We start from the raw sequence: 17,119 nt of genomic DNA, 5'->3' as shown, positions 1-17,119 counted from the left end.
AAAGACCTGCTCATTCATTTACCAGATATTAATTTTGTACTCTCTCTCTGTGCCAGGCAAAGTATGAACTACTAAGTAACATAGAATTCTTGTCCTTCCAGGACTTAGGGTTTTGTGGGATACCAATAAGCATTTGTGAAGTATAAACAAATGGATGAGGGATGATCCTTTACAATTACTCCACAACTTCTTGTGAGCCAATGGATTAGGGAGAGGAGGTTATAATACCTTGATATCTTACATAAGAGCTATAGCACTGCAACTCTGTGCTAGGCACTGAGCCATTAGGCTTTATACACGTAGTCTCAGAATCTTCACAACAATATAACGAGTTCCATTATCCATGGTTTCCAAATGAGGACAATCAGGGATCCAGAGATGTCAAGCAACTGGACTTAAATAACACAGCTGAGATTTCATCTTGAGTTTGTCTTTCTGCCAAGACTCAAATCTTTTCTACCATATCAAGCACAGCTTTTGGACTTGAAAGTGAATAATGGAGAATTGTGACAAACATCCTTGTTCTCTCTTCTTTTACAGAGAATTCTGGCTTACAGATTGCTTAGTTCAGCCTATTTAGATGGAAAATTTCCTACTAAACACATGAGACATAAAGGAAAATGCACTATGTCTGTGAGTCAGGAGATTTGGGTTAGCTGTTGCTCTGTCTTTACCAGCTTGTGATGGTGAGCGAGTCACTCTACTTGCTGGATGTTAGGGTCCTCATCTGTGATGTTTAGAGTCTAACAGTGGAGGAGGTCAATAGGTTCGTGTCTTCTTGGCCTTTGCTTTCTGCTGATAGTCTTTGAGTATCTCCACCTTCCTTTGTCTCAATAAAGTGCAATGAGCCTTAATTAAGTGAGCAAGTATCCTTTTAATATATCCAGCTTAATTGAAGCAATAATTAACTAGGAATTCAAGATAATCCTTAATGAAAAGTGGGAAAGAGCCCTGAATTAGTGGGTTATTACAGGTATGTAATAACCTGAGAACTTTGCTCAGGCTGATTTTATGCTCCAGAGAACAGCCCCATGACGTGTTGCAAGCCACAAAAAGAGGATCTATCCCAGTCAATATGCCCCATAAAGCCAAGAGCAGAGAGGTTGGTTTGATTAGAGAAGGTGATTGAAGCATGGATGACAGATTATGAGGCTCCTGTTTTTTGCTTGTACCATGTAATGTCAAATGAGCAGATTTGGTCACTTGTGAAGCGAATTCTTTTTTGAGACCCCACAGAGACAAAGGGGGTAGGAAGCTAAAGAGATTCTGTTTTCAGGTAAGCATTCCTCCTCCTTTCTTTCTCCTCTTTCCTCCTATGTTCTCTGCTTACTTGCCTTCCTTCTTTTCGTTCTTCTTTTACTATTTTTGATGGTACTTGGAAACTCAGAATTTCTTCCTCAGCCTTTTCCTTTAAGCTTTTTTAAATTATGAAAGCAACAATTACTCATGAAAAGGAACCAGATTGCACTTAATTGTATGAATTATGCAGGTCCTCAAACTTCACTTTTTCTTTCTCTCTTCTTTCTTTTCTTCTCTCGATTCTTTCCATTATTCTCTTAAATGATGAAACATGCATTCTATTGGAAAATAAACAGTACATAATCATATGTGGTATAAAGAAAATCTCCTATTCCTTGTTTGTCCTGTTTTCTCTTCCTTTCTTTCTCTTCTTCCCTTAAAATCTAAAAATTATATGAGAAGTGCATTGTCAGGCTGGGAATGTGGCTTAGTGGTAGAGTGTTTGCCTAGCATGCATGAAGCCCTGGGTTCGATTCCCCAGTACCACATAAACAGAAAAACCCAGAAGTGGTGCTATGGCTCAAGTGTTTGAATGCTAGCCTTGAGGAAAAGAACCTCAGAGACTGTGCCCAGGCCCTGAGTTCAAGCCCCAGGCCTCCCCCCTCCCCAAAGTGCATTCCCACCAAGAAAGACTAAAGCAATATGGAAATGTATACAGAAGAAACATTTTCTGGCTCTACTCAAACTTCTCTAGTCCACCTTTCCATGCTTGACATACACACTTACCTTATTCCTTTTAGTGGCTGAATCGTATTCTGTTGTTGAATGTCCATTGATTTACTATGGGATGCCAGGTAAGTTTTTGAAACATGCCTTAGAATTGTTATAAAAGTTTAGAAGAAACGTAAGAAACATATAAATTGGCTTGTTTGCTGTTGAAAATTCCATTTTATAGATAGCAATCATATCCATTTCTATAGCACTTTATGCTTTGAAAATTGCCTTTGCAATATCATCTTATTTGATTTTCTTCTAGAGCAGCTCTGGGAAATAGGCTGATTATTATCTACATTTTTACAGATAAGGAAACTGAGGCCCAGGGAAATTAAGGAACCGAAATATGTACAGTCTCATAGCTAGTTACTGATTCTCAGTGTGGTCCTCTTACGACACTATAAATTTAAGCTGCATTTCATCTTGAAAGTCATAAAAGATTTAGACATCCCTTTACTTCTAATCTCATAGTTTAGAAAATCCATCCAAGTCATACGAATTCTCTTATTATTCTAATGAGAATAGTAGTTGAATACTTGGTAAATATGAAGAGTTTGATTAATGGCTGGTGGTTATGGCCAGCTTAAGATTCATTTGATTTCCTAGTTGGCTTCTGTTACATTAAATGTAGCTCAGATTCCACTCAGAAGTGGAAAGAAATACAGTGTGTTGAGTTATCCTATAGGAAAGGAAATGCTTAAGTCAGAAGTGAGCCATTCTGAAGTATTTTTTATTTAAATCTGAAAATGCCCATCAGCATTGTATGGCCAGCTTTCTGTAATATATGCCAGTAGAATCTGTGGTTATAACCAAAATTTGCATTTCAACCACAACTATTATTGAAGAAAAGGTGACTTTTCTGTGCTTTTTCCCTAAATAAAAAGCTTCAGGTACAATTAATTAAGGAGAGAAGAGTAAATACAATAGATGGTATTAAAAAGCTGGTCAGGTTTCTCTACATAGATCTTCTTCAATAGACATGAGTTGATCAGTTACTTTTGTCAATAAGGTCTTGCATAGCGATCTTTTAATCCTGACATGATCATAACGCAGTGGTTACATTGAAAGTCTCATATTGTCTCCCACTAAAATATATAAATGTGTGTCCATTGAAAATTAAAGAAAACTCTTTTTCCAGATTTGGCAGACTTGTTGATGCTGAAAATAGGAGGTCTTGTGTATCTGATTGTTGCACTGTATAGTAAAAGCAACATGGAACTGATGAAGCAAATACCCATCTGTAGTCTTGACAGCAACATGAGCTTCCATCATGGTCTGCTGCATTTTGACCATGGAGCGCATTTTGTCTGGGGTGAGATCTATGCCATGGAAGTGGTCAGGCAGTTCTTGCCCTGAACATCCTAGTTATTAGCTTGAATTTTCTAAATGCAACTTCATTCTGCAGATCAGCGAGGCTCACTTCAAACACCCGACCCTTGAGGCTATCAGATGTAATTTTGGTTCCTTGAGTCCTTGTGACTCAAATGTTTTCCCAATATTTTTTTGCCAGTCCTGGGCCTTGGACTCAGGGCCTGAGCACTGTCCTTGACTTCTTTTTGCTTAAAGCTAGCACTCTGCCACTTGAGCCACAGCACCATTTCCTGCCTTTTCAATTTATGTGGTGCTGAGGAATTGAGCCCAGAGCTTCATGTATGTGAGGCAAGCACTCTACCACTAGGCCATATTCCCAGCCCCCCCCCCCCATATTTCTTATATTGAACATGAATGGTGCTTTTACATCATACTAATCCTTTTTTAGAAAACGCATCAACCACTTTCTTTTTGGCTCCCTTTTTGCCCCCATTTGTTAAGGATTTGTTCTTGCCCACTACCACAGTGCTGCTCACAGGCAGACAGCATTGGGAAACACATGTGAAAGGCTTGTCAGTATATTTATCCACTTCATGATGTCTTCATTAAAAAAAAGTAAAAATAGGTAAGAAGCCTGAGTTTGAATTGGGAAAACTCCTGGAGCCTCATGGTGAAGATGTTAGTTCTAGAAAAGATACTGGGAATGAGGCTGGTGCTAAAGTTGAACAAGCTGATGATGGATTTGAGCCCAAGAATTCATTTACAATTCAGATTTTTTAAATAGTGACAGATAAAAGGCCTATATGTCATGGTTACAATAAATTAAAGAAAAATACAAAAAACCAAAAACCACCTAAAAAGTTAAGGACTATTAAAACAGCAAATAATTCAGTTGCAATCTTGTGAATTAAGATTGAATATATTGCATTTTGTTTTGTAATACTGAGCATCAAACCCAGAGTCTCATGCATGCTAGGCAAGGACTATTCCACTAACCATATCTCTAGTCCCAAGTGCATCATACTTAGTAATTATGCATATAAAGTCTATCTTTCCCATTGGGCTAACTGCTCCTCTGAGGCCAGTTTCTATCTTATTGACACAGCCCTGTATTCCCAATGGATAGAACAAGAACACACAGTTGGAATTTAATAACATTCATTGAGCAGCTATACAGATAAATCAGTGAGGTTTCAGCCAGGGTGAATAACTAAGACATGTCTAGCTTGGGGTTGACTGACACAACTTTAAGCAATAGGAAAAGCCTAAGATGGAGTGGGAAGAAGTGGGCACATACACTTAGACACATTTTTTTTTGTTCTGAAATTGAGCTGGGCATATTTTGACTTTTTGAATGCAGGTTCAGACAATGAAAGAACACATCGTATATCAGAGGCTTTATGGATTGCTTCTCATGTCAAGTTTTATCTTTCTTTCAGGTAGGAAAATGCATTCTTATTATTTCTTCTACTGCCTCATATACAGTAGAGCTTAGAAATAAAGTACTTGAATTGTTGAGATGTCTCTCAACTGCCTCCTATTGGTCAAATATGATGTTGGGGCAAGAAGGAACTCTAGTATTCATTTAAACTTTCTGCAGGACTGCTGGAGAACTGACCTTAAGGAGGCAAAAGCTTGGATCATTGCCTTTCATATCCCTTACAACCAATCTGAAATGCCATTTGATGGGCAATGTACCCCTAACAAAAGACTTTGAATTTCTTTTGGGCTCTTTCCTCCCACACATACTGGTTTATGTAATGTTCCCTGCAACCTATTGTACAGTCTTCCTGTCCATTGTACGTGTGTGACAATGATCACAGAATACAGGCAAAGCTGATTCATGATGATAAACAGGCATATATCGGAAAGGGTCTAGACTTTACCTGTACCCTGTGACAGGAGTGCAGGTAGCATCTTTGTTGTTATTTTCCAATGAATATGATTAAGATGATTCACTGACGTAGTTGGTAATTTGGAGACTTGAGGAAGAGGTTCTCTTGAAAAATTGCAATCTCAGTAGTGTTAAAAAAATCAATTGATAACATTGTTCATTTATCTCATCAGTGTTTACCTGAGATGTCATGTTTTGCCAGTGAATGGCAGTACCTGATGAAGTTTGACCTTAAGTGCCATTTGAACAATGTTTAGGTTTCAGAGCTAATCTGGAAAAATACCAAGCCATCATCTCTACCACTAGCAAACACAGACTGGCTCCTTGCTGAGTGCAGGGCCTGATGGGAAATTGTGTTTCTTATAATACAAGTTGAAATGAGGCCTACAAGGCATAGTGGCAACTCTGTCACCTAGTTTGCCTACCTGCTAAGATGTTGAATTATCTTTCCCCTGTCTGCTTTTGCACAGGCAAGAAATGACATTGTCTCTATTTCCAAAATGTGTAGCACAAGTCTTGATGCAGAAATTAGACACTTGGTTTATACAAACTGCTTAAATAAATAAAATGCAATTTGAAATGATTCTTTAGACATCTTTATGTTGTGGATGTATACGATACAAACCTTCATGGCTTTTGTATGGGTGGTTATGGAACAGAATCATGTAGGAACACAGGGATATAGTAGTATAGTTGAATTAAAAATAGAAGAGTATGTGGTCCTGAATAACTGGACAAGTTTTTTTTTTGAGGAATGCTATGGATCAGTGAAAATTACAATACATATGTAGACTAAAATCCTGAAGAGAGGCCAGGCACGGGGGTTTATGCATGTAGTCTCTACTACTCAGGAGGTGAAGATTGAAGGTGAAGATTAGTGTTCCGTGGCCAGCCCAGGCAAAAAGTTGACAACATCCTTTCTCAACAAACAAGCTACATGTCTGTAATCTCAGCCACATGGGAGGCATAGCCAAAGATAGATGGTGCAAGGCTGGCTCCAGGGAGAAAGTGTGAGACTGTATCTGAAAAATAACTAAAACAAAACAAAAAGATTAGATGCATAGCTGACGAGGTACAGTAACTGTGTTGCAAGCACAAAGCTCTGAATTCAAATCCTACTTCCACCCAACAAATTCGGCAGAAGTTAATCTAAAGCATCACCAGATTGTCACTGCTTTCCTGTCAAATTTATGAGTCAAGGCAATGATTCTTTCTAGGTTAGCAAACAATTAAGTACAATTGTCCTTCGATTGGTGACAAATGCATCATTTTCTTCCAGGAAAAAAAGCCTTTTGTCCTTGAAACAGTAATATAACTAAGGTTTTAGTTCCCTTCTGGCTCCAGACCAGTCACCAGCCTCCTAACTGTGAGGATCATTGTGGGACAGAGATTAAGACTAGCTCAAACAGAGTATGAGTCAGAAATGCTCTAACTGGATGGAGCCAGAGTGAAGTAAGTGTTTTCATAGAAGAATACCAAAGGTCAAGAAGAAGAAACTAGATGTGTCATAAAGTCTAATTGCCATGAGCAGTGCCAGCAAGGGGGGAACCAAGTAAACTGAGTAGTTAGGTTGGTTCATGATGCAGCATGACCTAAAGGGTGAAGCCAGAATGAATGGAGTGGGCCCAAGACTTGGGCTGTCAGAAGAACTCATCTTTCCGTGCTGTTCTGTCTTAGTTGGCTTGGGCTACTATAACAGAATATCATAGACTGAATGGTTTAAACAATAGATATTTATTTCCCAAAGTTACAAAAGATAGGAAGATCAAGTTATTGGCCAATTTGGCTCTTGATGAGCATTCTCTTCTGGACATTCAAATGGCTATCTTCTCTCAGTTTCAGGGAGAGGCAGAGGGAGAGGGAGAGAGAGAGAGGGAGAGGGGGATAGTGAAAAGACAGAGACAGAGACATACAGAGAAAGTATCGCGAAAGGTTTTATTTTTATGAAGCAGTGTAATGTATTTTAGAGCACCCTTCACTATTGCTAGGCAGGCTTTTTATTACTTGAGCTACTCCACTAGCCACATTTTGCCTTGATTATTATTGTTATTTTCTTATTACTCATGAGGCTTGAACTCATGGCCTAGATGCTGCCCCTGACTTCTTTTGCCGAAGACTTGTACTCTACTACTTTGAGCCACAGTGCCACTCCCAGTTTTCTGGTGGTTTATTGGAGATAAGAGTCTCCTGGACTTTCCTACCTGGGCTGGATTCAAACCACAATCCTCAGATCTCAGCCTCCTGAGTAGCTAGGTTTACAGGCGTGAGCCATCAGTGCTTCCTTGCTTATTTTTGAAACAAGATCTCACTTTATATCCTGAATCACAATCCTATTTGTCCTTCCCCATACCACTGGGATGACAGGTGTGTGTCAACATGTCCAGATGGAGTCTAGATGGTTTAGATGGAGTCTGGTGAACTCATGCTCTGGCTAGCCTCCAATGATGACCCTCTGATCTCTGACTTTCAAGTGGCTAGGATTATAACCTTGTGTCACTATATTTGGCCTTTAGAGCATTCTTTCCTCTGTGTTCAAGCTCAAGTTCAAGCTCTGAAGCTTTGAACTCAGGGCACTGTGCTGTTGTTTGACTTTTTAAATTTTGGCTCTTAACTGACACTGTCACTTGAGCCATGATACCACTTCTAGTGTTTTTGCTGGTTATTTGATTATCACATTCTTGAAGATTTTCTCTCCCTAGGCTGTCTCTAAACTTTGATTCTTAGATTTCAGTCTCCCGTGTAGCTAGGATTATTATCTTGATGCGTGAGAAGACAACTGGTATTTTTTTCTTTTTTGGCCAGTCCTGGGCCTTGGACTCACTGTCCCTGGCTTCTTTTTTGCTCAAGGCTAGCACTCTGCCACCTGAGCCACAGCGCCACTTCTGGCCATTTTCTGTATATGTGGTGCTGAGGAATCGAACCCAGGGCCTCATGTATATGAGGCAAGCACTCTTGCCACTAGGCCATATTCCCAGCCCAAGACAACTGGTATTGAATGATACATGATCACGGGATTCTGAAGACAACCTATGTGGTTAATATCTTAGATCTTAGTATGTTTTGCTCCTCTCTGGGCTAGAGTGAACTTTTTTGATAAATTCTCACATATACTGAAATCCTTTTGATATGAAAGAGCCCTAGAGTCATGTTCAAACATCAGTCCATTGTGCTGTGGAGGAGGACAGCATGATCAAGTCAGTCCTGGGTATGGTAGGACTCAAGAGGCAACAAAAGGTATTTATGTCACCAGGAAAAGCCCCATTTTAAAGCACTTATTTGATGAGAGAGAGTGTGCTGGGGGTGAACTTTGAGAAGAAAGAATATATTTCTGTATAAACTGTAGAGCTGTTCTATCTAAATAGTAATTATTTGTCAAATGTTGCTCTTTAAGTCTTGTGTCACATAAACCACATTTGAATTGGTCAGATGCCACAAGTATCTATCCTGCTACCATATAGGTATAGAATATTGTTATGGAAATGGAGAATACTACTCTAGAAGGTTATGATGACTGGTCCTTTGAGAAAAGACCTTTTAAGAAAACAGATTTACTGAAATATAACTTACACATCATAAAATCTACTCATTCAAAGGGTAAAGTTTAATGATTTTTACTGCATTTACAACATTGTTTCAACCATCACCAATGTTTTTTTTCTTTTTAAAAAATTTTTATTGTCAAATTTTTATTGTCAAATTTTTATTGTCTGATGTACAGAGAGGTTACAGTTTCACACGTTAGGCACTGAATACATTTCTTGTACTGTTTGTTACCTCCTCCCTCATTCCCCCCAATGTTTAATTCTAGATTTTCATTGCCCCAAACAGAAACATCAAATTCTTTATTTACCCCTTCCCCCAATACAGACCTTACTTTGTTTGCTGAGAGATGAACCTTGAATGCAATATTTGAAGGAATAATCACATTATCTATATGAGAGTAATTCCTCTGCCTCCTGTTCCAAGAACTTTTGTCAGGCTGCATATGTCCTAGGAGAGGGAGTGTGTTTGATAACTCTGTGACTGGTGACAGAAACAAGGTTCAGGACTGGCTGCTTCTATATGTGGTAGATGTGGTTTATCTAAGGATTTACATGTTTACATATGAGACTCATAACTGTGGCACTGGGTGTCAGATAATATTTCTGCTTCTCTGTGGCTGCCCACCTTTGACCCTGGTGATGTGAATAGCAGAGTTCCCTACTATCCGGCACCTATCTATTACATCTGTTCAGACAAACATGGTTTTGCTAGAACAAAATTTGGTCTATAAAATTTGTCAAAGCTCCAAACCATTGAAAGGATTAATGATACTAAGAAGCAACATAGATCTTATTCAAGTAAAATCTTCATATAATATGGAAATGTATGGCTATTTGCCTACTATTGATAAGTAGAGATGTTTTCCAATTGGCAGATATAAAGTGCCTTTGGCAGATTACTCACCTCTAGAGTGGTTAGATTCTCCAAAATACAGACACATCTAATACCTCTGGTCTGCTTTCCCCTCACAACTGTTCTGCCTTCTCTTCTCCCATTGACAAGTTCACTCTATAAGTGCACTGAAATACTTATGTGTATTATTCAACGACCAACTTTGTTGATACATTTTTCTAAGGGTCTTCTGGTTTTATGACTAAGGGCACCTGTTTTGTGAGATAAGACATAGATTTATTTATTTTTATTTTTATCTTTTTTGATTTTTTTTTTTTTTGGCCAGTCCTGGGCCTTGGACTCAGGGCCTGAGCACTGTCCCTGGCTTCTTTTTGCTCAAGGCTAGCACTCTGCCACTTGAGCCACAGCGCCACTTCTGGCCGTTTTCTGTATATGTGGTGCTGGGGAATCGAACCCAGGGCCTCGTGTATCCGAGGCAGGCACTCTTGCCACTAGGCCATATCCCCAGCCCCTATTTTTTTTTATTTTTACAAACAGATTTTCTTCAGACCCACCACAAGTGCCCTCAACACAGGCCATTACATAACAGTAAGACATAGATTTAGAGTCCAAAATTTAGTTAGGCTTTCAGTCTTTCATAGAATTGTAAGTTGAATTGTGTCTTCTCCAAATTTATATGTTGAAATCCTAACTCTTAGAACTTGAGAATGGAATCTACTTTGGAAATAAAGTCATTTCAAGTGTAGTTAGCAAAGATGAGATCATATTGGATAAGACTAGGACCCTAATCCAATATAAATTGTCTCTTAATCAAAAGATGAAATTTAAACCCCAGATATGAACAAGGAGAGATCATATAAAGCTAAAGGAAAATACTGTATCAATGTATCCACAGATTAAATGTAGCCAGAAAACCACCATACACTAAGAGAGACAGGATTTCTTCTTTATAGTCCTAAGAAGGAAGAGACTTTGAAACAGCCTGACCTCGGACTTCTAGTCTCCCACACTGTGAGTTAGTAGATTTCTGTTGTTGCAGTAATCCCATTCATAGCATTGTTATGACAGCCCTAAGAATCAGACACTGATGCTTCTCAGGCTCAGAAAAAAGAACAAAGCAAGTCTCCTTGTGGCTTAAAAAAAACTTACACATTTATTTTATTAATTCATGTACAGATATTTATTAGATATGTATTTACCACTGCAATATAAAACACTGTATGAATTAATAAGATATAAGGCACTTAAAATTACATATACCATTGACAATGTATGCAAAGTATGTCCATATGAACTCAAACTGGGCGCTGGTGGCTCATGCCTTTAAGTCTAGCCTCAGGAGGCTGAGATCTGTGTATTGCTGTTCAAAGCCAGCCTGGTCAGGAAAGGCCATGAGACCCTTACTTCAACTTAGAAGTGGTGCTGTGGCTCAAAGTGAGAGTGTGAGCCTTGAGCAAAAAATGCTCGAGGATAGCACCCAGGCCCTGAGTTCAAGTCCCACTACCAACAAAAAAGAAAAGAACTCAAGCAATTCAGTTACAATTCGGTGCAGTTTAATTATTATGTAATTATCATAGTACATATATAGATGGTAATACTTAAATATACCTATATGTCTACAAACTTGTATATACCAGTATTCATAATATGTATACTATGTATTTACATATATAAATATATGGTATGTTTATATATGCATATGTATATAATGTACTTGTATATTTATATATTATATATTTATTATATTATGTATACTTAGTACATTATATATTATACAGGTATATAAACATTATATATATATCATCAAGTTGAAGGCATGTCTATTGACACACTCATTAAAATACCAGTTTTGAGAGATATTTAGAATTTTCATCTTAAATCATTTTTTCTGAATGTTTTTTATTGTTATTATTAAGGTGATGTACAGAGGAATTACAGTTACATACATCAGGTAATGAGTGAATTTTAAAACAGTGTCTAGTCAGAACCACAGTTGCATTTGTTCACTCTGTCCCACCATTTCTGTGCCCTACTCCTTTGTGGGTTTTTTGAGAAATAGTGAGGAGTTCATGCTCATAAGGCCTAATCATGTGACAATTTCATCTGTCCACTCTCTCTCAGATCATAGGAGACAATACACTTGGAATCTCAGTCCACAACCTTTGCAACAGTTAAATTTTTAAGGAGAAACAAGAAGGAAGGGTAGAAAACTCACTAAAGAACATATCCCCTGGTTACTTAATGCTCTTTTCATCAGCAAACTAGATTTTCTTTTCTTTTTTCCAGTCCTGGGGCTCTGTCCCTGAGCTTCTTTTGCTCAAGGCTAGCACTCTACTACTTGAGCCACAGCACCACTTCTGGCTTTTTTTCTTTATGTGGTGCTGAGGAATCGAACCCAGGGCTTCATGCATGCTAGGCAAGCACTCTACCACTAAGCCACATTCCCAGCCTCCTTACTGCTGTTTTCAGTTGAAACAATTGTTTGCATGATTTTAAACCTTGGCGTTCTAAATATTTTACCCACTGAATTTTAGAAGAATTTATTTATTACTTTGGGCATCTGCTAGGGAGGAGTTCTCTGCTGATCTTTTGCCAACAGTTTCCTGAAACAGAGGGCAAGACAAAATTTTAGTGTGCTCATTTTCTGCCAGATATTTTATCCACATCACGGTATCTTTGCACAAGGGATAGCCTTCCATTGGCCTCCCCATCAACCTCCCCATCCACCTCCCCATCTGTGTCCAACTATTTATGCAGTAAAAAAAGATATAAGGACCTGCTGTGGGCCAATGAATTTGGACCTCCTCACCTCACAAATTTGTACAAAAGTTCACTAACTACACCAAGAGACCTAAATGTAGGAATCAGATCGACAAAACTCTCAAAGGAAAACTTAGGGACAAAATTTCACAGCCTCAGATTTGGCTATAAATTCTTAGAAATGGTGCAAAAACACAATCAACAGAAGAAAAAACATACAAATTGGATTTCATCCAAATTAAAACCTTTTAAATATCCAAAGGCATTATCAGAAGAACCTGATAATGCACAAAAATATTGGCAGATCATATAAGATTTTAGTGTCCAGAGAAATAAAAAGAAATGCTTACATAATGAGTAGCAGAAAGCTAAGACATGTCTTACCTGAGGAAGGTCAGGGTTAAGTGGATGGGAGGTGATGAATGGAGAGAGGAAAGGTGGGGGGCTGGGGATATGGCCTAGTGGCAAGAGTGCCTGCCTCGGATACACGAGGCCCTAGGTTCGATTCCCCAGCACCACATATACAGAAAATGGCCAGAAGTGGCGCTGTGGCTCAAGTGGCAGAGTGCTAGCCTTGAGCGGGAAAAAGCCAGGGACAGTGCTCAGGCCCTGAGTCCAAGGCCCAGGACTGGCCAAAAAAAAAAAAGAGAGAGAGGAAAGGTGGGTGAAATAGTCTTAATACTCAATACACAATACACATATGTGAAAATAGAACCAGATAACCTGAGGGATGGTGGTGTTGGGATAGATGTTGGGGAAAGAATGATACAAGGGATAACACTGATCAAGATGCATTGTATACATAAATTGGTATGCTGAATTGAAACTGTTTTTTGCAACTAGTTAAATATTATAAAAATTAAAATACTAGTATATTAAAATATTTAAAATTAAAAATTCATTTTTAAATATTTTAATATACTAGTGTTTTAGTTTTTATGTGTTATTTAAAAACACTTCAATTTGTATTTGAATATATATATTTTATTATCAAACTGAATTACAGAGAGGTTACAGTTTCATACTTTAGGCATTGGATAATTTCTCCTACTGTTTGTTACCTTGTCCCTCATTCCCCCTCCCCCCTCCCCCTTTCCTTTTCCCAACCCCCCCATGAGTTGTTCAGTTCATTTACACCAAACAGTTTTGCAAGTATTGCTTTTGTACTTGTTTGTCTTTTTTTATCCTGTATCTCTCAATTTTGGTATTCCCTTCCAATTTCCTAGTTCTATGTATTTGAATAGATTTATGTCCAAAGAAGATATATAAATGGTCAATAAGAATATGAAGAGATGCTCAATGTTATTAATTGCTAAGGAAATGCAACTTACAACGAAATAATTGCATCATACTTTCTAGAATGGTAATTTTATAGTATAAAACAGCAAGTGTTGGTGAGGATGTAGAGAAATGGAAACCCTTATCTATTTGCTAGGATGAATGTGAAATGATGTAGTCAGTTTGGAAAGCAGTTCGTTAAACATAGAGTTATCTTTATGACCAAGTAATTCCAGTATTAAGTATATAGCCAAAAGAAATGTAAAGGTATGTTGAAACAAAATGAATGTCATAATAGATGGAAAAATGAATGAAAAAAATCATAGCAGCATTGGTCATAATAGCTAAGTATAGAAACAACCTAATTACTAGCCAATGAGTCAATCAACACAATGTGAGTCTATATGATGGCAGATTATTCAGCCATGGAAAGGAATGAGGCATTGATATACGTTAGAATATGGATGAACATGGTGCTAAATGACAGAAGCCTGATGCTGTAAGAAGCCACATATTGTACAATGATTCCATTTGTATAAAATGTCCACAATTGGTAAATCCATAGAGACAGGAGGTAGAAAAATTGTTCCTATGGGTGGGGGAGGGACAAACGAATCGATGGCATAATGGGTACACAATTTCCTTTAGGAGGTGAAGAAAATGTTCTGGAGCTAGATAATGATGGTGGTTGTATACTTTTGTGAATATGATAAAAGTTACTAAATTCTACACCTTAAAATGCTGGACTTTCCAGTACAATAAAATGGTGCTTGATGCTCTTTTTGCTGTAACATAGCATTTAAACAAAGCTTATAATGGATTTTTCTTAACAAGGACCGTACTTATAATGTTCACTCAGCAAAGCAAAAAGATGAAAATTTCCATGTAATACAGTGTCACAGAAACAAGCAAAACTTGGGCACAGAAAAACAAGTCAGAGCAGAGGAAATATACTAAAATATTACTGATTGTTGTTACGGGGTACTAGAACTTTTTCCCCTTTATTGTCAAAATGAAGTAGAGAGGGGTTACAGTTTCATATGTAAGGCAGTGAGTACATTTCTTGTTCAACTTGTTACCTCCTCCCTCATTTTTCCCCCGCCTCCTCCCTCCCCCAATCCCTCTCCCCCCATGAGTTGTACAGTTGGTTTACACCAAATGTTGTTTTTTTTTTGCCAGTCCTGGGCCTTGAACTCAGGCCTGAGCACTGTCCCTGGCTTCTTTTTGCTCAAGGCTAGCACTCTGCCACTTGAGCCACAGCACCACTTCTGGTAATTTTCTATATATGTGGTGCTGAGGAATCAAACCCAGGGTTTCATATATACGAGGAAAGCACTCTTGCCACTAGGCCACATTCCCAGCCCCCAAATGGTTTTGTAAGTATTGCTTTTGGAATCATTTGTCTTTTTATCATTTGTCTCTAGATTTTGATATTCCCTTTCCCTTCCCTAGTTCTAATACAAGTATATACAGTATCAATGGTACTCAGATGAGATACAGTCATAGCAGGGCTAAGTCCACAGGAAGGGAATACGAGAGACAAAAAAAGGTACAATTTCACATGGCATGTTGAAAATAATTACAACAATGATATAACACTTGTTTCCATAACGTGGAGTTCATTTCACTTAGCATCATCTTATGTGTTCATAAGGGCATAGCTATTGGGCTATTGTGATCTTCTACAATTAGCCTAAACAGGGTACTAGAACTTTTGAGCTAATTTTCTCATTGTTTTACTTCTTTCTTTAAGAGAAAAGTAGTCTTACTTTTACAAAGGCACAAAACACTTCTTTTTTTTCTGCAAGTGGGAAAACCACAAATGGGATTTCAAGTAAAAGGAAATAACACATAGGAGCGAAAAGACACAGAGAAGCCCAAACCAAGAGAGAACGCACTTCAGGAGAGCAGTCATATAATTTGGACTTGAAAATTGTCAGGGAACAGATGGCAGAGTCCAAGCAGACATCTGCAATGGATAGCAAAATCGTATGCAAAGACACAAGTGGCCTTTGAAGCAGGCCCTTGAGAAGCCGGCATGAGACAGAGATTTGCCAAACTGCTCTTGGCCTCATCATACCCAGGCCTCCTTGGGGCCCTGATGGAGGTCGGGAGGCTGCAGGAAGGCTTAGTGCAGATGTGCTTCTCTCTCTCCCTCTCTCTCTCTTTCTCTCTCTCTCTTTCTCTTTCTCTCTCTCTCTCTCCTTTCCCCCCTTGTCTGTATATGTGTGTGTGTGTGTGAGAGAGAGAGACTGAGAGACTGAGAGACTGAGAGAGAGGTATGAAAGAGGCTGACTTGGAGATGGTGATTCACAGTTGATAAACATATTGTCTCGGAGAGGCAGACAATTATACTTCCCATGTAATATGGATGAATGGGGCACAAAGAAGTGAGGTGCCTTTAACACTTACATAGTGCTCACTACCTGCCAAATTGAGAGAGCCACATGCATTCATTGCCTATACTCTCACAGCTAGTAAGATATAAGATTGGAACACCAGTGTGGATTTTCAGATTATGACACCACTCTTCTGTTCATGTCTAAGTAGGATTCATCTTCTACAGATTCTCAAGTAAAGCAGCAAGTGGTCCTATCTGTATGTCTACCTATCTACCCACTCATCTATCTGTTTTTATGATTATAAATGGAACACCTAATTGCTTTCAAAATGCAGGTATCATTGAAATAAGCATATAGAAAAATAAAAACCTCTTGATTTTTACATGTAAAGATAATCATCCTTAACTAATGTAGGTTCTTTCAGATTTTTATGTATATACAAACATTTTGCATTTAATATTTAATTTATTCATTTAAATTATATTTATTTATATTTTATTTAATAAGACAATACTATAGTATATGTTCCTAACTCCCAATTTACATAAAAGTAAGCCTTGAAAAATCTCTTCCTATGCAGTTCTCTCCTTTAATACACCATTGTGTAAAGTAATCATTTTCCTAACTACACACTTCTTTTTTTTTTTTAGGGAAGGCTTTTTTTTTTGTTTTTATTATCAAACTGATGTACAGAGAGGTTACAGTTTCATACGTTAGGCATTGGATACATTTCTTGTAGTGTTTGTTACCTTGTCCCTCATACCCCCCTCCCCCCTCCCCCCTTCCCCCCCTGAGGTGTTCAGTTCACTTACACCAAACAGTTTTGCAAGTATTGCTTTTGTTGTTGTTTCTCTTATTTTACCCTTTGTCTCTCAATTTTGGTATTCCCTTTCAATTTCCGAATTCTAATACCAGTATACACGGTTTCCAATATACTCAGATAAGATTACAGAGATAGTGTAGATACAATCGCAAGAAGGTGATACAAGAACATCATCAATAGTAGAAACTACAGATACACATGGGATGTTGAAAATCTAACTACACACTTCTTATAGACACATTGGGGTTTTCAGTTTTTCTTTCTTTTTTTTTGCCAGCTTGGGGCTTGAACTCAGGGCCTGAG

General features: G+C 38.2%; 1 protein-coding gene across 1 annotated transcript in view; it reads left to right on the top strand.

Moving 5' to 3' along the window:
* Positions 1-4,693: 4,693 nt before the first annotated feature.
* The window catches only part of Adgrg4 (adhesion G protein-coupled receptor G4), a 114,451-nt gene continuing 102,025 nt past the window's right edge, over positions 4,694-17,119 (top strand). The window contains exon 1 of the mRNA XM_048336485.1: positions 4,694-4,763. Within this exon, the coding sequence (XP_048192442.1) occupies positions 4,694-4,763 (70 nt within the window). The remainder of the gene's footprint in view (positions 4,764-17,119) is intronic.

This window comes from Perognathus longimembris, chromosome 28, assembly GCF_023159225.1.
Source record: "Perognathus longimembris pacificus isolate PPM17 chromosome 28, ASM2315922v1, whole genome shotgun sequence".
NCBI classification, from domain to species: domain Eukaryota; kingdom Metazoa; phylum Chordata; class Mammalia; order Rodentia; family Heteromyidae; genus Perognathus; species Perognathus longimembris.
Note: the sequence above shows the minus strand (reverse complement) of the source record. Positions and strands in the feature narration are given on the sequence as shown.